This window comes from Stegodyphus dumicola, chromosome 9, assembly GCF_044657685.1.
Source record: "Stegodyphus dumicola isolate Sdum_Otavi_A_Nest chromosome 9, ASM4465768v1".
NCBI classification, from domain to species: domain Eukaryota; kingdom Metazoa; phylum Arthropoda; class Arachnida; order Araneae; family Eresidae; genus Stegodyphus; species Stegodyphus dumicola.
In genome coordinates this window covers 25,533,557-25,558,821 of record NC_140776.1, presented here as the reverse complement: position 1 = coordinate 25,558,821, position 25,265 = coordinate 25,533,557, and the positions used below count along the sequence as shown (strand labels likewise).

The following is a 25,265-nucleotide window of genomic DNA, read 5'->3' as shown; positions in this document are numbered from 1 at the left end:
CATTAGTAGTACATTGTTAACTTCTATTCTTTTCCAAGCAAGTGCCAATTCTTCTACATTGAAATACTACATTTCAAAAGTCTTTCAGACTAAAACTTCTTTCTTGCCAGAATCTTTTAAATAAAATTTATACAATAACTTTTACAATATTCAAGTATTTACACATTCCTATTATACATCAACTTTAGTTTTACTCGCGAGTAATTGAAAAACATAATACCAAAATAGGTAACATCTCATTTCTCGCCTTTTTGGCGATAAAGGTAGACCTCACATGAGGTAAAAGTTCTTGAAATCTGCCACTTGCAGTAAGAATGAAAGATTAACTTAAGTTTGCTAAGTAACATAAAATTTTACTTATCTTTGTGATATTCGGACATTCTTTTCTCAGCCCAGTCCTGGAAATTAGCGAAGATTCTAGTTTGATTTATCCTCCTTCTTGTGCGGGCTCGCCCTTCAGTTTCTTCCTCTAGAAGCTTTCTTTTCCCTCCAGTTCGGTCACCCTTGAATACCTCCTCCTGTGGTCTTGGCCGTTTGATGGCAGCTGGTCTTGGCGGAACCGGGACACTTCTCTCTCGTTCCTGCTTGGACCTCGTTGCTGGCCGTTCAAATTTTCCTTGTATCTTTTCCTCCGCCGCTGGTGGTCCTTTCGCAGTTCGGCGACATTTGCTGCGTAGAGTCCTGTCCGATGAGTAGATCTTCCGTTTGGGAGCCGGGTTATAGTTGCCGTTATTTCTCCTGGCTTTCTTTGCATTCGTCGTACTTCTCCCTTCTTCATTCTGGGGTGGTCGTGCGCTCTCTTTTGTGGTCGGTGGAACGGCTTCTTTTTCTTGTTACCTTCAATTTTCCAACGGGGAAACTTTCTTTTCAATTGCTCCTCCCTCCTAATGGCTTGCCCTTGTACTTGTCGTTGTTCCACCTCTGGAGCTTGTGCCTGCCTGCCTTCCATGCCGGATCCTGCAAAAGATCTGTAATTATTTGCATTTTATTACGGTCATAGTAAGGTTTTATTTGGTCAATGTTTGCGGAGCATGTTTCACCATTCCTGGCTTTTAAAACCACTACAGCCTGAGTTATTTTTTTCTATGACATATGGTTCTTCAAATCGTGGAAAAACTTTGGCGGTTTTATCTTCTGGTGCTGAAGAAAGTGAATGCTTAATTTTTAATACTTCATCTCCTACTTTATAAGTTACTCCCCGTCGTTTCAAATCATAATAGAGCTTCTGTTTTCTTTGTGCTACTTCGGTGTTCTTTTTTGCTTCTTTAATTAATTTTTCTATATCACCCATTTTAAATTCTGGGGCTCTTTGTTGAACATAAAATAATTTGTCTAACGGGGTTATAATCTTTCTGCCTAAAAATAACTCAGCAGGAGTTTTGCCCTTTGTATCATGTTTTGCAGTCCTAAGGGCGAAAGCTAATTCATTGACATAGTTATCCCAGCTTTTATGAACAGCTTTTCAACATAACTACGGATAATTTTCACTATATTTCTATTGACCCGTTCTGCTATATTTGATTGCGGCCGATACGGGACCATTTTTAAATGACGTATGCCCAGTTTTTGGCACATGTCTTCAAATATATTACTTACAAATTGAGGACCATTATCCGATATAACTTTTAGGGGCGCCCCGTATTTTAAAATATATTTATTTAAAATAGAATCAGTAACTAATTTCGCGGAGGCTCGTTTTAAGGGAACAATTTCGGTCCACTTACTAAAATGATCAACCATAACAAGGAGATAGCGACTTTTATTTAACTGACTTTTTGGGAAAGGGCCCAATAAATCGATGCCAATTATTTCATTTGGAAATTCGCATTTAATACTATTTAGAAACCCGGCCGGGCGGAAATTAATATAATTAACTGCTTGACATGTTGGGCAGGACTGGACATACGCCCTTGTTAACTTTTGCAGTTCAGGAAAATAGACAGCCTCGCGTACGCGTTGAATAGTTTTTCGAATACCAGCATGAGAAGCTAAAGGGCTGTCGTGTAACTCCTGCAGGATATTTAATCTAAGACTAGCTGGGATAACAGGTCGAAATTCGTTGTTGGAATTTGTAGTTTTTGTATAAAATAATAGGCCATCTATTAGTTCGTAATGGGCCGCCCTATTTCTTATCGCCACATTATCTTGGTGGCTAAAATTTTCAGGATCCTTTAAATACTCATAAATTTTTCCAAACTCAGGATCCTTACCCAGTTCGGTTATTACAGTTTCTCGGGAATTTATTGTACATGCTGTGAGCATTGCTACCTTTACAGTATTACCTTCTTCATCTATTTTAATTCTGGATAGGGCATCTGCTACGATATTTTCCTTTCCGGGGGTATGCTTGATTACCAGATTATATTCTTGTAGCTTGAGTGCCCATCTTATTAACCTTGGGGATAAGTTTTTCCCTGAGTACAATCTAGTTACCGCCGCATGATCAGAATACACTGTTATTGGCGCTCTTCCAAAATAGACTCGGAACTTTTGCACTGCTAACAGAACTGCAAGTGCCTCTCTCTCAGTCGCGGAATAATTTCTTTGTGTTTGATTTAAAGTTCGACTAAAAAATCCCACGGGCTGCTGATTTTGCGAAAGTACCGCTCCTACCGCATAATCCGAAGCATCCGCTGAAATTTCTAAATTCTCATCCTTTTCAGAAAATTTCAACACAGGGACTTGCGTTAATGCTTGCTTTAATTTTTCGAAAGCACTATTGGCTTCGGCCGTCCACAAGAATCTTGCCTTTTTCCTTTTTAATTTTAACAATGGTTCAGCAATAGCTGCAAAATCTTTTATAAAGGACCTATAATATGAACAAAGTCCTAGAACAGAAGAGAGCTTCTTCGCCGTATTTGGTGGCGGATACTTTTGCACAGGCGATTATTTTTGATTCGACGTTCGCCGGCTGTTTTTGGATGCTCGGGTTTCCTTGCCCACTGATTCCCTTTGCTTCCGTAGCCGTGTGCTTGACTTTGCTGTGGTCTTCGCGGGCCAAATTGGTTTCGTTTTTCATACTGGCGTCTTCTTTCAATGTCCGCCGTTCTTCTACTTTCAAACTGGATTGCTAGCTCAAATAATTTTTCCAGTGTAGTCGGATTCCTTAATTCAATAAAGTCTTGTACTTGGGGAAGTAACCTCGGCAAAATCACTTGAATTATCTCAGGATCCGGACGGTTTCCATACAAGAGTTTGAAGACGTGAATTTTTCTTAAAATAAAGCTTGAGAGATTTTCGATTCTTTGCTGATATATGCTGAAAAGTTCCGTTTCTAATTTCGCACGATCCCGTACGACAGGGAAGGCTTTTACTAGGGCAGTCTTGAAATTTTCGTAAGTATAGGTGGGACTTCCTGCTTGACGCAAGAGACTTCTGCCTATGCATTTGAACCAATTAAGCGCTTGGCCCCTCAAAGCGCTGGTAGCTAAGGTAACTTTCTGGAACTCGTGCACGGGATACATCATGAAGTGGTCCTCCAATTTTTCCAAAAAACCTGGTTATCGGTGAGTTTCCATTAAATGTTGCTTCTGGTTTCATCGCTGCGCGCATGGGCTGGACGATGTAACCAAATCCTTCCAGGGCGGCAGCTGGCATTTCTGGATTCTGAGCCGCTTCTGCAGGCAGCACAGGTTCTTCTTGAAACTCGGCCATGGTTATTCTTCTTCGTTGGGCGCCACTATCAGGTTCAATGTTCCGCCTTACTTTCTTTGGGAACATGCAGAGACCTGACTCGGAACAGGGAGCTTACTAAAGCTATGTTCAATAAATGTGGAAAGTAGACAAGATACACAGGAAGGGTATACGAAACCCTTTATTTTTCACTCTTTACAATAATTTCCGTACTTCGGAATACAGAGACCAACTACTTGTGGTCTGAACGTAAGAATATAAAAATATTAACTAAACTCTAACTTAAATTTGGAATAATAAACAAGGGCCTACGTGGAAAATTGGCCGTATATTAACAGGAAGCCGTATGTAGTACAGAGAACTGTTAACACTACAATACATTTAAAATTATCAAGAGGATTAAACCTCTGGCCTGGAAGGCAACCAGCAACCGAGTAAAACTGCTAAGGCAAGCGGCCTGCTTCGACTAACTCCTTCCTCTCTCTCGCTTGGCAAAAAGCCACAACTTAAGTACTTGGCATTCGCCAGACAAATTTGCATAAATAAGTTAAAGCTTTTAATTCTGGCCGGAAGTAGAAAATAAGAAGTGATAGTAAAGATTTAAAATAAACTAAACGTTAGTAAAACTTAAGATCCTTACAACGCATTCTAACGTTTGTAAACTCTTTTTAAGGAAAACACAAAGACATTAATCTTGACAGCTTCACCGGCGTGAATTTAAACTACCGTCAAATATAATGCAACGCCAAAGACAGGAAATTAACGTGGCCTTCAAGAGGCAGAACACGCTCTGTCTTAACAATCTCAAACTCTCACTTAAATGAACGAGAACTAATTTGCATTATGGGGGGAAAACGGAAAGAGAGAAGTGACAGTAAAGATACAAAACGTAAAATAACTGGTTATTTAAATTAAATATACCTCAAAAATGTTTTATCATCAAAAATTATTTACACTATTAATTTCCTAGATTCGTTGTTATTCTGTTTTCTCAAAGAGAGTTTCTAATGCGCGTTATATAACTAACAAGAGGGGACAAATATATCTGAGCAGCCGTTCTTCAATTCAGTTTTAAGCATTGGTGCTATGTTTTCGGCCTTTCAAATCACGTTGAGCGTTTTCATACTAAAATAAATACTGAATATATCTATTATTGAACATCAAATCGATGTTCGTCCTTTGTGCCAGTCATTATTACTATAGCACTGTTTTTAGTGGCGCTTGTGCATACCTTTGCTGTTATTAGTGAAAATGTATTTTATACAAAAATTTTGCCTAAAATATCACACAAACGTCTATTTTTAGGTTGTTTGAAGAAAACGAAGAGCTTCTGGAGCTATTCGAGAAGTTCAAGCACTTGAAGTCTCGGGAAGAAAGAGAACAGAGCGAAGAGCTCAGAGAACACGCAACCACAGTTATGACGACACTCGATGAAAGTATCATGTCTTTGGACAACGTCGACCACTGCATTGACTACTTGAGAAACGTCGGAAGAACACACAGAAAGATCAAGGGATTCAAAAGCGAATATTTCTGGGTAAAGAAACATTCCATGTATATAATTTGCTTTTTGAGTTCCCTTAAAAAGCATCAAAGTATTTATTGCTTTGCGAGGTACTTCAGGAGGGAATACATAATATTGTTTTCTTCCAGTAATTTAGCCCAATTAGTACGCGAAATTATTATAATCAGAACGTATTTGGAGCAATAAACAAGTACGTTAAAATTTTAATGATTTTAAACTTGCTCATGAGATCATTAACATACTGAAGCATCAATTTAACATAGTGTAGAGTCTGGGGGAAAAAAGGAACAGTTCTGTATCTCCTGCTCTACTGGGCCGATTGACGAAATTTAATATCCGTTTTTAATGTCTCGAAAGCGCGACTTAGGATTTATATTAGATTTATATATGCAGCATTGCTCTAGCACAGTTATTTTGACACAAAACCGGAATTTTTCTGGAATGATATACTTGATTTTTTTCCATAATTGTCGATTCTACGACACACATTATTCCTAAATATTAAATGTGGTAAAATTTGGTGAGAAACTTGCCGAGAAATTCGACAGTTTGTCTTGGCGCACTTTTTCTGCCCTACGCCAAGAATAATCGTTTAGTGAAATTCTTAGTTTATGGTAACCTATTTCCCTTTCCCTTTCATTGCGCACAAGTGGAAGAAAAGGTGCATCGCTCATTCTTCCAAATAATTTTAATAAAGTGCGTAAACCAGATTTGGTATTATTATCGATTATAACAAATATGTCTAATTTCAAAACGAGCTAATGTATAAATTCACGTATATTTTGGGAAATTTTTAATAAAATACTTTAATGCTTTGAGCGTATCTAGAAATACATCTATTTCTAGGTGATGGTAAAACTTTTATTGGTTATAATTCAAATTTTTCCTACAAAAATTTCTAAAAATACAAATTCGAAAGCAAACCAGAAACTATCTGCGAATTTTATTTGTATTGAATCTAAATTTTGAATTGTGAAAAATGGAGTCAAGTAAGTTTAATAAAAAAAGAGATATTAATAAATATATACCAAATTCAATTAACATTGATGAGCTAAAATTTTGAGAACTGATTATTAAAAAACTATTGGTACGATTTTTTAAAAACATGGCACTTTGGTATAATTTGCGTCATAGAGTCGAAATATGGAAAAAATAGATATGTCATTTCAAAAACATCTGACTTGTGTCAATGCCTATGCTAGAACAATGCTATGTATAAATCTAATATGTATCTCTACTAAGACGAACTTTTGAGAGATCAAAAACGCATATTAAATTTCATGAATCGGCCCAGAAGAACGGGTGATACAGTATTGTCTTTTTTTTTTTTTTTTAGTTTTTATGGGGGAATGGGTGAACATTTTGGGGGGCAGTTTTGTTTGTACGCAGAAATGGCTACGAATTCAGCCTTTAAATAAAAAGTTATTTAAAGCCTTCATAACATTTTGCTGAACTAATTCAAACTGAGTGATAATTCGCTTGTTAATCTAATAGGTTCTGAAGGACGTTGTGTTAATATTACATACTTAGGACCCTGTAAATTACTTCAAAATAACGAAATTGCGAAAACTTTCTAAGTGTAACAAAACTGGAAAAAATGATGACAAATTAACCCTTTTTTTTATTAATTTTTTTCTCCTACGCATAAGGAAGAAATACATTTATTTGTATCTAAATAATTATAAACTTCTTTATTTCTTACTATAACATTCAGCTACAACACCACATACAGAGTCTATTTTGATAAATTTTATAACCTTGAAGAAAAATTGCTAGACGTTATCCTCACTAGAAACTGTAAATGCTTATAGTTCATTCTGTTTCTTTTATTTTAGTTTTACTAAATTAATTTTCAATAGCGAATCAAAACTATTCTCCCAAACAAATGAATAAACCCAAAACAAATAAACGTACTCCCAAACAAATGGATTATTCTTATTGCAAAAATTCTTATCTGAAACTAATTATCTTTTGACAATTACGAAGCATATTAATTAAATTTGTGTGTTCAGATCTTTGAATAAGATTTATATCGCAATGCAAATTAATTAGCTGTATTTGTAGATTTTCTGGGGCATTACTCAAGCTCGTTTTTAATGGTAATGAAAATAATGTTAAACTGAACTCCAAATCGTTAAAAATCATAAACCATTCTTTAAATTCTGGTCATTATAATGTAAATTAATATGCGGAGAACGTACTCGCTGGCCATTGGTTTGAAACCACTGTATTATGTACTGAAATAAACAGCACTGCATGTTTTACTGAGAATTGCTACTTGTTGAGGTCTAATAGAGTACTTTTTTTCTTAACTGACCTACTAAACCTAACTACATGACATAGTAATATTTAGCTCATCGTTATTTAAAGAAACGTTATATGTACAATAAATTTATTAATGATTATGGTTTATTAAATAGTTGTAGATATGAGTTTGTCAAAACGCCTCTGTGGTTATGGTAAATAATTAATCAAATATTTTAAAATTTTATAGATGGGGAATTCAATTTTTCAGGTAATTTCTGCACGTATTTTGATTAAATTTTGAAACCTGATATTATAGAAAAAATATATCTTTAAATAGTAAAATATAATTTAGAAATAATTTTATGCCAGATATATTTATTTGATCGTACATTTTTAAAATCAGTTTTCATCAAATTCTAACAGATGCAAATGAGTGTTCACGCAAGAATTCAAGCGAGCATCTGGATCAATTCACGTACTCCTGTTTCAATATTTCTCTTCCATTGACAACATGTTTGAAATTTAATTGTTATTTCTAAAATTGATAATATGCTGTACTATTTATCTTTAAAAATAGTTCAAGTTCAGTAGAATGCAGAAAACGCGCTAGAACAATTATTTCATTCATATAATACACTTAAGAAGTACATTAATATTTTTGCAGTAATTAGTATGCAATTTTTTCAACTTAATATCGCTACTTTTACAGTGACAATATAGTTTTCATTTTTGCTTAATGATTTTCGAAAGGAAATTCACATTTTGATGAAATGGGCTATCAGATATTTTCTGATAACAAATTATGTAATATATACAATGAAGATGACTGATAATATATAACTGTACAACCTTGAATTATTTTTAACTGTTCTATATTCTCTTTTCGTTAGTAATGGCTGCTCTGATTGTTAACTTGTGACGTCATCTTAGTCTTGTTTGACTTATAGTAAATCATCTTAAAACGAATACAATCACCTGAAATTTCGGTCCTTAAGCTTCTCCTGTTCTTACTTAAAGTAAATTATGTATGTAAAAATATTTGCTCACATTTGTAATTCGGAACGAATGCGGGCAAAATGCCAAAGCCAGTTTTTTGAAACTATGGATTATGGATCGACGTTGTTTAACTTATCGATTTCTCCTTGAAATTATGTTACAAATTTTATTTTTTAAAATAAAATACATGTTCGTTACTTCAACATTGTAAAAATGTTATTATTATTTATTTTCAGTTAATGTTTCTTATGTATTATTCAACTTTTTATTTCATATTTACGTTTTATAGTTCATTTTTATGTATTATACTTTATTTTCGAAACTCAAGTGGGTCACTTGAAATTATGAAATGGGTCATTCGGTGACCCGTAGATCGTCGGTTGCCAAGGCCAGTGTTCACTATCATTCCCTTTTGCACTTTACGTAGAATAATCTAACATGTTTATTCTCTGTGAGAAATATATTTTGATGTAGCGCAAACTTTCAAGACATATTTCTAATACGGTTGGAGTATATCACATATTAGAGTATAAACAGGATTTTTTCATGTAAGATTGGTGACATTCGCAACATTTGATACAATGATGCTCATTCTGAATTCTGTATAATGTGGAACAGTTCACACGTTAACAGTTTTAGGAATCGGTTATTTTTTGCAGAATTTAAACTCACATGGCTTCTTCTTTTATTATATTATCAAGCTTACTTAGCTCATGTTTAGTGGATGTCGTTTTAGAGAGTGTTAAATTGTGAATTTTCGTTATGATCCCTTTACATCTTTGCATTGGTAAATACATCTTTTACCTTAAACATCTATGCTGCAAACATTTACAACTACGTTCGTCTTTAAGATAACCAACACTAAATCTCTCTGCCATTATACTACTTTTCTGACTTTTTCAAACGTAGAATCATTTTCTTATAGAGGCTTTAAATTTTAACTGCTTTTAATTAATCCAAAGGGTGTGGTGTATTTAATTATGGCAAAGCACACTAGGGCTATTTGCCTAAGGAAAGGGATGCCTTCGTGGAGGACTTTCTAAGGGATACTGACTCGTATACACGTTACACATGGGGAAAACCACGAAAACACCCATGCAGCCAGCCCTTTCCGGGATTCGAACCTCGGACCGAACTACCAGTGTTCAGCGACTTTACCGCTCGGCCGCTGGTGGGCCTTAATAATCCAAAGGGGCTTTGTCTCTGAAAGACTATTGTTTTCGTTTTGCGTTGAATGACTATAAATGTCCGTTTCACTTTTCAAATTGTTGTCACCAAATGTTAGAGTCTTGCATTATATTTGAAGAAATTAAATAATGAAAAATCGGCATAAATGTATGCATATTTCTCACATTGTGATAAAACAACAGTACATAGAGCCATCGAATTTTGAATGACGTTTTCCTCCTACGAATATGGGGATGTGGAAGAACAAATTTGAAATTTGGAATTTGTTTTATTATCGATTTCATATTTTGTAAAACGTTAACAAATTTTTGATTAAAAAACTCAAGGATTTCAAAGCAAGCAATAGCAACACTCTACTGGGGAAAAAACCTTTTTATCTCCAGCGCGCGAAACTGTGTATTGGAAATTCTAAAGGTAGGCTCATTTTAAAATTATTTTGAGACATTGCTATTGAACTGAATTTTATGGTTTAAGAGCAATGAACATGATATTTAATAAATAAAGGTAACACACAAAACGTTAAAAAACGCCCCTTCGGATGTAATTTAAAATCTGAAACCTTTCAGACATTTTTGTTTCCTCCATTGCAAGTAAAATTGGTTTTATTCTTTAAAACCGGAGCTTTAGTTTTCGTATTTGTTTCATTCATTTTGTTTGCTTTCCTCAAAATATTTTTATACTTTGACATAAAATTTTTGTGATACGTTTTGTCATCCGTTTTCTATGAACAACGCTATCTTGTTAAAACTCAGTTTTTTCTATTTTTGGAAAACATTTACCATCTTGTTTTCTTATTTGAATATTTCAGTAAGTTCTCTGCTATTGTCTGAAAGAAACCAATTCCATAAGTCGTTCTTTTCTTCTTCACCTAAGCAGACATTTCGACAATGGAAATTCTGTGACGTTTTATTTCTTTCTTTCATTTTCTATTAAATTATTTTCATAAAATTATCCATTGCTAGTAAAAAAAATTAGTGTCATGCCTATCAATTGTAAAATGTGCAACATAATCAACAATATAGATATCTTGTTGTAAATAATACTACCGTTATTCATAAGGCCTCTGTTTGACATTGTTAAGGTAGCTTGTAAACAGTAAAAATGTTTCAACGTTATCGGTGGAGTTTATTGAAAATTCAATTTAAATACTTATACCGGGAGTTTCAAGAAGATTATACGATTAACTCTGTTTTGAATAGTTAGTAATGCGGACTTTTTTCGATTTAAAAATTAAAATTTTCATGTGGGCTCTCTATTGAGAAATTCCTAGAAAATTGTATCTTATCATGCTAAATATCATTTAAAAATTTAGTAATATGAAATATTGGCTCCTAAATATTATCAGAATTACACCTTTGGAATTAGTTTCCCTGATGAAAATAAAAGAAAAAAACATTACTGTTTTAAGACTATATGAAAATAAAAATTTTCAAATCTCAGCATTTTTTCAAATGGAAATTTGAAACCCGCTCTTTTATATTAATAATTATTTGTTATAAAAATAATCTTTTAGAAATTCAAGCTAAAAACTTAACTGCTGATATGTCTTCAGCAATATTCGTAACAACTTTCCAAAAATTAAAAATTAATGATACTTTGAGTAATTTTGAATGTGCAAGGAAATCTCTTTGTACTACAATTTTATCTATGAAAAATACTTTTCTCCTTAACAACTTTCCATTAGGTCTTGTTTGCTAAAAGACGAAACTGTCATAATATAGAATTTTATTTTATTTCATTTATAAACTAGAAACTTGGGTCTTCTCTAGCCGTTGATGATATAGTTGTAATTTTTTAAAACAACGTAAGAGTGAACATTTACGTTGAAAGAACGTTTGTTTGGTAATTACTGAATCAAGTTATCTAAGGCTGTCCGAAGATACTTAAATTCTGAGACATGTCCCCCCCCTCTCTCCTCCTTGAACATGGTGTTCTTTTTATGTTACGAAAAGAAAACAAATTCAAGAAATCTCCTGTAAAGAATACTGAGGTGTTTTGACAACTATCTCATGGATCATTACTAAAAAGTCTTCAAGCTGTTCTTTGTGAACTGATATCTTAATAGAAACATACTGCTTCATTTTATTCAACTGCGTGACCTTAATCTAAAATAGAGTGTATTCTTTTCTTATGTATTTTCCAAGGCAAATGTAGATAACAATATTTAACTACAAGTAAAAATTGCAATAAATATATAACGAATGAAAATTTTTAAACGATTTGAAAAGGATTATTGATCAGTTATAATAGATTGCTATCTGTCTGTGAAACAGAATACATTGGGAATTTCTGAAGATAAAACGGCAAGTATTTAACTTGTACATGAGTAAAATATCAGAAACACCAAGACATCCAACTCTTTTTGACTAGCTTCAAGCATCAGTTTTTAAGGATTATGTTAATTTTTTAACAGTTAAATTTTTTTTCCTATCGATTCTTAACTCTAACTTACCACTTCTGGCCAGAACGTAGCTTTAGAATCACGTCTGAATACATAATAAGGAAGAGCGGTATTCAACCGCGAAGTTCTTCGGTCTTAGTGAGAGAGATATCAGATATCTGGCTGCACGTGTCCGCCTTTTTAGGCTACCCTCTCGTAAGCTATTATCACGCTCGGCCCTTTTACTAGACTCATGCATTTTCATCTTTACTTTATATAAGCTTCGCATAACTGATAAGCCCTTGATAGCTTCGCATATCTGATAAGCCCTTGATAGCTTATCAGTTCTTACGATTCTTCACTTCCAACAGTAACTTAGAATTACATAGTGAGGAACTCTACAAGTTGAACATATTTTCACGGTTTACTCGGTCATTAATTGTCTTACTGTCAGTAACCTATTCTAGCATTCTTATAATAAAGAGGAACAAGAATTGTCCAACTAAGTTATAAGCGTATATATAGTTTTAAGTTCTTTAAATTTAAAAAGCTTATCCGAAGTCCGGATAAACTTATTTTTCATTTTCAATCCGTAAGCCACTAATGATGTTGCTTCTGATATCAGATTATTTTATATTTGCATGAGGTATAAACAAGAATTACTTAAATAATCCATAAATAAAATATTTATTTCCCAGATGTTTATGATGTAATTAGTTGTTATGATTGGCTATTGATAAATCAATCAATTTTGTTATTTATTTAAAATGATTTACAGAAATTTTTGTTTCTAATGTCATCTTTAAAAAAATGTAAATATAAAATTTGATGCCAACATTCCAGCATTCATCAAAAATATGCGTATATACGTAATAAATGCTCACTAAGACGTAAATAATTGCTGGCAAGTGCAAATTTTAATTTATTTTCGAAATTCTTGATGTTCTTTACGTGCGGAAATTCGTTTTCTTCCGATTCCTTAATGCTATTGGTTTCAGACGTTAGTTCTAGATTCTTAGGATTTACAGTTCTCAGAAATTGTTTATATTTAGAACTCTTAATCAATGATCGACAACATTAAATGATATAATATACTCCAATTAACTTAGGAATTCACACAGCATGCCATTGAAATCAAAGGTATGTTATTTTCGGATTGAATCCTTAAGTTTTGATCTCTGAATATGCTAGAAAAATAAAATTTACTGTTACAAAGCTATTAAATTTGAAGGGGAAAATTCTAAGTAATTATGAAACATTTATTTCGAACTCGGAAAAAAAAACATAATGGCCCACCAACTGCCGAGTAGTTTAATCGCTGAAAAAAGGTAGTTCTATTCTGGGTTTCAATCCAGGCGAATGGGCTGGCTGCATGGGCGTTTTCATGGTTTTCCACATGTGTAACGTAAATACGAGCCAGTTTTCCTTAGAAGGACCTCAACGAAGGCATCCCTCAGGCAGAAAGCCCTAGTGTGCTTTGCTGTAATAAACTAAAACCGAAAAAGAAAACTTAATTCAAGCTTTAATTAAATTCCTTTTCCGAAGGCAATAATTAAGCTAATTTAATTTTTAGTAAATATAGCTTAATTATTTCCGAAGGTAATAATTAAGCTATATTTACTAAAAATTAAGAAATGCATTTGATCGCAGACATTAATTTCTAGCATAGCAATATATTTGGTAGAAAACATTTGTAATAGCAATTTCATTCAGATAAAATTTCAAGAATGTGAGATTGTTTTAGAACTCTATGTTTTTGGTGATGTTAAGAAGCAAAAGTCTATAAAATGTTTTTATTTTTTTTATTAAGAGTAAAACTAATTTATAATTGCACTTCCACATCCTCCATCGTCCCGTTCTTATCCTGCAACTAGTCTACACATTTTCACATAAAAAATAGTATATAGCGAACTTTAATACGCAAAACTTAATAGTTGAAACGTACATTAGAACAACCGAAGAAATATGGTTGAACTCGCACTTGTTTTCTAATGCTTAGTTACCTACCCAAAAAAAAAATATAAAAATAAAAAAATAAAAAAAAAAAGAGAGAGAGAATCAGTTGACTTCGACGAAATTTATGTAGAATTGTTAATTGCAGCTCCGAGAAAACTTCGATCTGTAATCAATAATTCAGTAGACTTCATGAATTTAGAATCGGCTAATTGCTGCACTTAGAGCAATTGCTTCAGAGTTTTAAAAATCTGATAACATGACTTGTAAAGGCCTATTAAATTATACACATTTTTTGCTGCATTTAATTTAAATTTATTTCCTAGAATTTCATTAGATATACTATATTTCTCATTCAATTGATTTGGCGTCAAAGCAGGAATACATAAAAACTCAAACCATGTTCATTGATTCAAAAATTGTAAAATACATAGAAACATAAAATACCAAATGCAGTTAAAACAGATAAAAAAACCGTTTTTACAATTAAAATTAGATTTTCTACGGAAAAACAAGCAATTCGGCCAGCGGGCAAGAAAACAGATTTTTCGGTGCACAAACAGAAAGATTACTTTTGGTCTCACTCGGCAAAATGACACTAAAGGCACAAAACTGATGTAATTTGTTGTCGACACTTTAATAACTTTGTAGAGACATTAGGAATTTTTAGAAGTAGTCAAAATAAAAGATATGCAACGCCTTCGCCGGAAATCGAACCGCGGGCCTCTCATTTGCGCGCTGAGCGTGCAGACCAACTGCACCACGAAGACACGCTAACAAGGCGGGAGAAATATCTTCTACATTCCCCCCTTTTAAAGGGCCACTGGGGTTTTTAGGGGACCCAGTCGCAGAATCCTGGGTGAGGAGAATTATCATCCAACACCCTTTTAGTTCGGGCGCCACTGTAGAGACATTAGGAATTTTCAGAAGTAAATAAGATGAAAAATATGCAACGCCTTGGCCGGGAATCGAACCGCGGACCTCTCAATCACGCGCTGAGCGTGCAGACCACTACACCATGAAGGCTCGCTAAGAATTCGGGAGAAATACCTTATAACTTAAATGATAATTCCAGAATGTATTTAAGCAGAATTTAATTGGTAGTAATAAAAGAAGACGTTACTTTGTTGTTACGAAGCTTAGTTTGTCTAGACTGGCAACAAATCTACTACTCTGCTAAGTTTCAAATGTTAACAAATATGGCTGCTATGGTAAAAAGATTAGGCTTACCCGCACTTAAACAACTTTTAAATTGTTGATAATTCTAAAACTGTAACATGCAGTTTAACTAAAGGCATAAAAACCTTAACTGAAAGATAAGAACAGCATAATTTAATCACTTTTAAAGCCAAAAATGTCCAATTTACACACATGTAAGAATAAAGAATCTGAGCTCACAGACCCGAGTAACAGAATGGTTTTACACGTATAATTGTATATTGCAACCAAATATATGCCATTGCAACCAAAAAGGGAGGTCCACATCTACAGGTTATTGCAGTCCCACATACAAAATTTCAGTGCTCTAAGGTTATTCGTTTTCGAGTTATGCGAGATACATACATACGTACGTACAAATACCACGAAAAAAATCTCTTCTAAATCAATTTTAAATCGGTTTTATAATTCATTTTGGGAAAAGAAGTCCTTTTTTGTCCTTACTTATAGATGTCACTCAAAAACATTGTTAAATTGCATTCGATATCGGTGAAAATGCATATTTTCGTTAGAATATGGAACCCGAAATTTTCCGTGATTCAAATTTTTCCTTTACCTTGTACAAGGAAGTAATAAAACGGTTCCCATACGTAAATTTCCCTTTGGAGGACACACTTAGAGTCCATATATATATATATATAGAGAGAGAGAGAGAGAGAGGGTATATATATATATGTGTGAACTCAGTTATCTTTTATACTTACATGTTGGTAAATTGTGCATTTTTTGCTTTAAAAGTGATTGATGTCTATTGTTCTTATGTTTCGATTAAAGTTTTTATACCTTTAGTTAATTTGCATGCAATATGTATAATTACCAACAATTTAAAAGTTGTTTATGTGAGACTAAGCCTAATGTAGTAGCCATTTGTTTACATTTAAAACTTGGCAGAATAATGAATCATTTTCTGCACAGTGTTTTTTTGTTGAGTGGGACCAAAAGTAAACTTCTGTGCACCAAGAAACCTGCTTTATTGCCCGCTGGCCGAATTGCTTGTTTTGGCAGTGAGAAACTCTAATTTTAATTGTAAAATTTGTTTTCTTTATTGTTTTTAACTGTGTTTGGTTTTTACTTTTTTCTGTATTTTACAGTTTTTGAAAAATGTGTTGTATTTTATGTATTTTTGCCTTGCCGTGAAGTGAGAACTGAATGAAATGAATCAAAAATATATCTCTAATGAAATTTGACGAAATAAGTTTAAATGAAATGCAGCAAAAAATGTGTTTAATTTAACAGGCAGTACAAGTAGATCACGTGGTGGTAACATCAGATTTTTTTTTTTTTTTTTTTTTAAATTTCTTTCGTGCTGTTTCATAGCTAGCTATCGATAAGAAAAGCTGTGCTTCGACTAGATAAATCTTTAATTTTTTTAATTTATTTCGTCATTTTATGCTCCACCTTCAGTCATTCATAGCTAAGCAATTCAAGTGACTAACTCTTTTAATATAGAAAATGCCAATTAGTAAGTTGAAATCAAAATTTTCAACCTTTTCATGAGATATTTTTGCAGTACATTTTCGAAACACTTTGGCAAGAAGCTTCTCTTGCTGAACATTTTTCCAAAGATATTCAGCTTTTTGCTCTGCGCTTATGAGTACATAATTTTTAATAAGAAGAACATAATGCATACATATTACATATTATAAAGCACATTCAAAATGAAAATAAAATTATCGTTTTGTTTAGGAAAACTCCTGAAATAACTCAGTCTATCTTGGAATGATTTAAGACTTCTAAGAAATAGGAACTGAACATGACGGATGCCTTATCAAAGAAAGCGAATGTTTAAAGGATGTAAAAGCTTTGCATCATCCTACGATCCATGGAAAACTATTAACCACATGAATAATTCATTGTTTGCGTACATTTGTATGTCTTGTACCCATGTGTTTTTGATGGATCGCAAATCTTTTACGTCTTGTTTTTCAGTTAGTGATTGACTTAAACCGTTTTGATTTTTTAAGAGAAGGATGAAGAAAATGCTTTTTAAAACATGTATAAAAAATCTTTATAATTTTCATGCTCTTTTGGTAAAATTATGATAGCGAGTGAAATTTAATGCCATAAACTTCGAACTCGGTTTTCCACCTGATAAAAAAAAGAAAGTTTCTTTTATTGTTAATATCCAAAGATGGCGTGATGAACTATTATAAGAATAAAATACGAATAATTATTTTCTTTATCAAACAGAACCTAATTCTACAATGTAGTGACGAAAATATAGACGCATTTCACTAAATAAATTTCATGATAACTTATTGTACCCAGTTTGTATTGTAATTCACAGTAGTTTCTATAAAAAGTCCCTTTTACAGCAACACTACAATCTGATTAAGATTAAAAATGCTATTTGTAATTTGTAATTTTTTGTAATTTGTAATCTATTTGTAACTTTGTAAACACAAATAAATAATATTGTCTGTAATTATCCTGCTCTATACCTAAGTCTTACGCTCTATACCTAAGTCTTTACTTGTTTTAAGATTTAAAAGTATTGGGTCCTCTTCCTGCTAACCGTTAACTGCTCTGAGCAATACAGATTAGGTTGATTTAATTGATAATGGCAAAGCACACTAGAGTTATCTGCCTAAGGAAATGGATGTCTTCATGGAGAGAAAGCCTTCTATGGAAAATGGGATCGGATACACTTAACACATGAGGAAAAACACGAAAACGCCTATGCTGCTGATCTATTTGCCTGGAATCAAGTCCACGTCTGAGTTACCAGTGTTCAGAGATTTTACCACTCGGCCGCAGGTGGGCCCGATGTAGATATATATATAAAGCTTATTGTTACTTTGTTTGCGCTGCTTTCTGTTTTGGTCTATCATTCCAAGTTACCTGATTTATTTTTTTCTTGTTTTCAAGGCACGTTCTAATAAATTTATTAAAGTTTTGTAAAGTAAGTGCATAATATATCACATTAAAATGTCTACATTAATTAGAATAAAGATATAACCATTAGTAATATTTTTTTTTAAATATTCGTCATGTTTTTAAATTGCTGGCTTTGCTTTTAAAGGCAAATAACAAACTATATCCCCGTCGGAACACAGCAACTGACAGAACTAGCAGGTTATGAAGCCTTAATGACCAACGGTGGATCAGCGATGGAAGAGTAATATAAAGTTATTTGAAAAAAGGAAAAAAACTGTGCTGTAATTGTTTCTAATGTATAAGTATCGTGTGACATATTACGAGCTATATATTTCTTTAATGCGCAAATTATATGTTATATCGACCTCTTACAAAATTATATGGTTATAGATATGTTAATTATTTTTTTAATCCGTGCCGTAAAAGCCGAGAATGGAAAGATAATTTAAATTTGATTCTGGTGTGCTTTAGTAAGCTAAAATTGGATAAAAAATAAACTTTGACTTACTCAGGTAACGGTACCAAAACGAAAGCGTAATATCTTCACCTGTAAAATATACATTTATTCAGAACATTAACGTTGCATTAGAAATTTAGATACGTATTCAATTACAGCGAGATCTAGAAAAACACCGATCACATCTTGACACACTCAGGCTCGTCGTAGAATTATAGGACACCGAAGGAAGTAAAAATCTTGATGCATCACAAGAATCATTAATCCTTTTTTGATGAACTGCTTTATAGGATGTTAAAAGATTGGAAGGAACGTTAAAATATCCGGCTATTTTTTAACTAAAATATGTGCTCGGTCGAACCTGTTCCTGTAAAGTACTTGCTTCTAGATCCTAAATTTATGAAATATTTTTCATCCCAGCCAGCAAAGTGTTGACAAGGAAAAGTATCATCTTTATGGAGAAATATGAATGGCTATTGCAGGTTAAGAAAATAAGTAATTTACATGACGAAGCACGAAGACTTGCTTTTAAAAATTGTCATACCGAGTCCGCCAAGGAAGAAGTCCATACACATGTCTTGCAGCCTAACATCCGAGCTGGTTTCCGATTAAGGAAAAAAGCAACTCCGAAACCGGTCTATTTAACAGTCTTATTAACTAGCGTCCGTTGCCACAGTCAAACTGAAACTCAGAGCGAAAAATCTGAGGGCTTGCTTTCACATTATGCATAACAGTATATGGACAGAAAAAAATTTAGAATATAAATTGACAACGGTTTTTACTGGATTCATATCTTTGAAAAATTCAAATTCTGTCGAAAAATGAAGTTTTGCTTTTTCAAAATTTCGCGTTCAGGATTTACGTGATTGGCATCAAGTATCCCTAAGTTCTAAACTAGCCGCCCAACCGGTATAGTGGTTAACGTCGCTGACTGCCGTGCCGAAGGATCCGAGTTCCAGTCCCGAAGAAGGCATGAATATTTGTATATGTATAGTGTCGTTGCGGCAGGGAGGTACTCTAAATATGCAACGAGCCGAAAGTCCTCTCGTGTGGTTTGGTGGAAAGGGAGAGGCGTGAGAAACCCTCCGTCCCGTCTCCCCTTCCCGGAGTGCTCTCCATCAAAATGGGGGACAGAGCTGAGCTAAATCGCATTGTCACCTGTAAGGTGTTCAAGGCTGTTGCCAACGACAAGCGTATCTTGCGCTCCTTGCCGCGAGGAATTTCGTGGGCTTGGGCTGACTACGTTAGACAAGTGAGCATAAGCAACAACAACAAATTCTAAACTACTCTTAAAGAAAAAAAAAGAGATTTCAAGGTATTGAAAGTATCAAAAAAGACAGATCGAAAGACTCTAATCTAAGCAAATCCATAAAAATAAACAGAAGATGTATCTAAAACTACGAAAAAGGGGTGAGAAATCTTAGATAGAAAATTTAAATTTTAAATTTGCACATGACAGTATGGTTCATAACTCAAACTGTTCCATTGCTTCAGAAGCTAGAGCTGCAGGCAAGTAAATGACAAAATAAGTAGTTTTTACAAAACACTCTTGTAATAAATTAAAACTAGCAATACTTGTTAATATAATGCAAATGAAATTCGAAAGCGTCGAGGGAGGCTTGGTAAGTGACGAGGACTTAATGAAAAGAAATAAAACTTACGAAATTTCTCTCTGTGTTCCAGAAATTGAAGAAAGATTAAAAAGCTCTAAAAATTACGACTAAGTGATTTATTATACAATTGAAATCATGCATATTAAACAGCGGAGAATTCCCAAAGCAACAGAAGCAGAAATGAAGAAAAAGTTCTGTAAAATTTTTAAATCACAAAAAGAGATTTACGTAAGTAAGAAAATAAAGTTGAAAATTTTCTAGTGTAGAAATTAAGAAGGATAAAGTCATCAAGGAGCTAGAATAAAAAGTTAAAAAATGGAATCAAGAAAAAATGATAGGCAAAGAAAATGTAAAACGCAAAACTTTGTATCAGATATAAAATTACCGACTGAGTGAGTGTATCACAAGGAAAAAACGGCTAATCTTTAGAATAGGGTAACAGGTAGTTTGGCGACATTTTGGTAAGGCGATAAAGGTTACTAGCTAGGACTTTAGCAATAATCTGAGAAGTACACAGTTCGATCACAGATTATTTTATCTCAGAGAAAGGAGAGATCATGAGACATGTCATGCGACATTTTCTGGAAAATCCCTATCGTGATTTCAGCTAATAAGCACTTAGAAACAATTTCGCTGCTAAAGTGCAGAATCGCCCACTTATTTGTTTGGCGCTTTTTACAAGAGTAAGAAGAATTGGATTTTTGTCAATTTGTTTTTACTTTTTAAGTGAAAATAGGTCGATGTGTACATAGATAAAGTCAAGAGTGGGCGCAATGCCATTTTTGTGCAATTCTGGGATGTTTTTTTAAGTGAAAATAGGTCGACGTGTACATGGATACCGTGTATGTGGAATTCTTAAAAACGCGGCAAGCAGTTTGCGATTCTGCACTTTCTTCCAATTTCGCACCTAATCTTCGTCATGATTAAGCATTTTTGTTCCATGAAAGTTCTAGTATAAGCGTAATTCGGCTAGCAGATTGCTGGAAAAAATGTTGAGTTAAAAAAAAAAACCATGCCTTTACTTCGTGAAAACAAAATGGCGTCCAAAACAAAACTAACATGTTGTAGTAGAGTTGGTCGCCAAATTTTCGCCAAAAAATGGCCATGTTACCATAATGTAAAGATTTACCGAAACAATTACCAGCGAAAGAAATTTTTGTTGTAAATATATCGATGTATGCAGACAAAAGATTAATGAATTTTTAAGCATTATAGAAAAATATTGCTACAAATTTTGTACATAGATACAGGATTTTAGTACAGTTATATGTGAAACTGTTGTAATTTTCTGCGTAATGTAACGCGAAACAAATTTCAACTGAAAGCTATGCTGAAAAAGCAATAATACAGGTGAAAGCCCGTTTAACTTTTGATTAAACGAGTATCTCGGTAATTTGACGGAAATCGTTAAAAATCGCCAAATTTGGCGACCATTGAGAGACATTTTGGTCCGATCCCTTTATCACTATAATAGATATTGTAATTAAATAAATGTAATTGATCTCTATATTAATTGTAACCGTAATTCCACCCTCATATTGATTTCTAGCAATTTTGAAAAGCAGAAAGTACTAGAAATATCTCGGCGGCCGGCTGAAAACTATATAAGGCCTGAGAGAAAGCATCTGCTCCCATTTATTTAGTTAACTGTTGTTTCTATTGTTGCGAGTTGTTAGTTCAGCTTGAGATCAAATTAACTTTCTTTTTAGATGCCCTTTGCATTTCGTTGTGTTTAACGTTCTTAGTTGTTTTAAGCGTAACTACTGATTGTACTTCATGATACTGGAAACACCTGTAAGAGTATTACTGTGAAGATTCCAGAACTTTGTAGTGTTTCTGTTCATAAAATAAATTTTATTAACCTATTATCGGACCTGTGAACATGCAATGTATAACGCAGCAGTTCGCACGCAACAATATATTTTAGTATTTTATTTTATCCATGAATTTTCAAGATGAAGCAAGACTGTATTTGGAGCAATGCGAACATGAACAACAAAACATTTTGGAAAGAAACCGAAAATTTTAAGGTTGCATATTGGGGAAAAAATGTGTTAACAAAGAGTTGTAGACATAAAAGAAGAAAGCATGTAAAATCAATCATTCTTCACAACAGAATGATTGAGAAGAAAGTGATCATTAGAAGATGCCAAGTATATTTTTACAGAAAAGCTGTAGTTAAGTTGTCTGTCAAAACAGACTACCATCAAAATTATTTGAGCCCTAACGTCTTCAGAGGAATCGGAAATCGAAATTAAGTCATATCGAACCCTTTCATTGCTCAGCTGAATTCCTCATTCCAAAACCAGAAAGCGAAAAAAGCATATCTTTTCTGTCAATATAACACGATAAATCAGGTGTAGCGTAGTGATAGTTTCCCAGTAAATGCAATGATTTGGTATAACTTAGTTTTTATCAGAATTTTTTTTATTTATGTCTACAGAAAAAAAAATCTGATTTGGACATCACATAGCTTCCTTGTACAGTCTTTTAAATTATACACATTTTTTCCTGAACTTCATTTAAACTTATTTCCTCGAATTATTCTAAAACAGATCCTTCAAGGCAAATTGAAAATTATATCAAAAATTCCAAATTTTGAAATTAAGTTTCAAATTTTTGTCGTAAGGTATTCGAACGTATGAATATTTTCGTCATTTAAAACTCTTCTGTTACTGGAAGTACATGACCAACGACGACGAAAATAAAGGCCGGGTAAGAACTTTTAAGCCAGATAAAGGGATACGTATATATATATATATGTAAGAAAAATAAAGATTATGTAAAAGATTAAATTAGCAGAGAAAATTAATTCCATTCTATATTCTAAAAATAGTAACTTCTATTTGCACTGCGTCATTTCCAGAAAAATTTATGTCTTACATAATTCTGATGATGTAAATGAAACTAAAACTCAAACAGCCAATAGTAATTTTTACAGCAATATTAACCATCCAATCAAAAAATGCATTGAGAACCAAAACTAGCTCAGTCTGAATTAAGATTTCACTTTGAACATAATGTACTTGCTTTCCACGCCTTGGCGTAGCTACATTGCTGTCTGTTTGCTTCTTCTTTTTTTGCTACAAAGGTATCGAAAATGTAAGCCTTTTTGAATAGGCACATTTAATGTACTGTCTTGTGTGTAACTGTAACATGTTGCTAAAAATAAAATTGAAGATTTAATGAGCCTTCGCCTCCAAATTCTGCTCGTCATTACTTCTAAGGTTGCTCCTGCTCGTGAATATATTACAGATACACTTGTAAGTATATATATAATCAAATGAATGAAATGGGAGTACTTCTATCTAAAATTCCAATAAAGTAAAAATTATGAATGCCAATAAATAATACTAAGAACTACAATTTGAAGACTACAGAAATTCCAAGAAATGGAGATTTCAAAAGCAAGTCTTAATAGTGAAAGGAAGGAAGTAAAGATTAATAGAAACAAAAAAAAAGTAAAATTAAAATTGATTTTATAAAAAGGGAAAGGTAAGATAAAATCTATTTTGAAATATTGCAAAAGAAAAAATGTTAGATGGAATAAATTGCCTTACAAGCACTAATTAATAGTTGTATGAAAGTTAATTTAATTTAAAAGCGGAAAATGCAAATAAAAATTAACTAAAAATGAACAATTGAAAAGATAGCGAAATATTGCTGACTCTTCAAGGAAAAGTAGCTTCTTTCATCCTCTTCCCAACTGCTCAGATATCGTTTTCGTCCTTGCCATGCATACATAAATTAAAAATGTTTATACTTAAATACTCAATTCCTTAAATTTATCTAACTCATGTGCATGTCAAGAAATCTCCTGCATGATATAAATCAATTGAAAAATCATTTGGAACATTCACATAAAATAAAAAAACATTATTTAAAAATTTAAAAATCCGTTAGAACAATAGGCAAATCTTAAATCAATAATGCGATCAAAACATATAAAAATGTGTAAATAAAACATGAATTTGCAAATATTAACAATGACACTACCTTATACCTCAAAACTACTACAAAAATATTCATTTAAATGAAATGAAATATTCATATATATAATAACACTAGCAGCTTCGCTACCAGCCTTCGTCTGGCTTTTAAATGTACCGGAAAAATGGCTGAAGGGAACACCAAACGTTAAATTTAAAACCTGCGTAGAATTTTACTCTGCAGAACAACTTCATAAAAAAACGTTATTACGGATAACAAAATTACAATGAAATAAGCAATATCCCTTAATACAAATATTAATTATCCTAATAAATAAATTAGTCAACTTCCCTTTGCAAAATCTTAAGATCTCAAAAGGTAAAAAAGAGATTAAGAACTTTGTTTCCTAAAAAAATCACTCAAAACTTTTCAATATCTTAAAAACAGTGAAATGAGCAATAAATAAAATAAAAGAATACAAAAAACAAAAAAAAATCTGAAAAGCAAAGTATAATTAATAATATTTTATCTTATATTCTCAAGAGAAAAAGATTACAATGAAATAAGCTATATCCCTTAATATTAATTATCCTAACAAAAAAAATTAACCAACTTTCCGTTGAAGAAAAAAAAATCATGCAAAACTTTTCAATATCTTACAAACAGTGAAATAAGCAAGAAATAACATGAAAGCAACTCAAAAAACATAAAATTCCGCGCAGAAGTTTACTCTACAGAACAACATTATCAAAAAAAATATAAAAAATCGAAATCGAGTCAATGGCTAGGCGGCAATTAGTAGCCAACCGCTACTTTAACCGTCTCTGTTGGTAAATAGCCCTAAGGCGTTGGTACTTAAGTTTTTATTAAGGCGATTTACGCCGCGCCAACTAGGCGAAACTTGTCAAATTTTGTGAAATGTAGGTGGAGTGGACGGAGATGATTGGCAGGAGCCTGTCACGTGGGTGGTGTCCCACCCAAGTTCAGACTCCGAGCAAAGCAGCTTAAGCGTGCAATGAGAAATATTGGATATATTAATAATTATCAAGTTTTGAAACAGGTTATCCAGATTGGAATAATTAAACTAATATCGCAATCTAAATGAAGACAAATGGCACAACTAAGTGCAACAGATTAGCTAAACAAAATAAAATGTAATATATATATATGACAATGAAATATGCCAATCTCTTAAAAACGGTGACATAAGAAATATGATGAAAAATTGTTGCCAAATCCATATTTCTA

The 25,265-nt window shown here is 33.0% G+C and overlaps 1 protein-coding gene across 6 annotated transcripts in view; it reads left to right on the top strand.

Annotated features, from left to right (window-relative positions):
• Positions 1-25,265, top strand: part of LOC118205679 (neuroglobin-like) — a 334,461-nt gene that overhangs the window by 297,629 nt on the left and 11,567 nt on the right. For all 6 annotated transcript variants that reach the window (XM_085823292.1, XM_085823291.1, XM_085823288.1 and 3 more), the window contains one exon: positions 4,939-5,170. In XM_085823292.1, the coding sequence (XP_085679418.1) occupies positions 4,939-5,170 (232 nt within the window). The remainder of the gene's footprint in view (positions 1-4,938; positions 5,171-25,265) is intronic.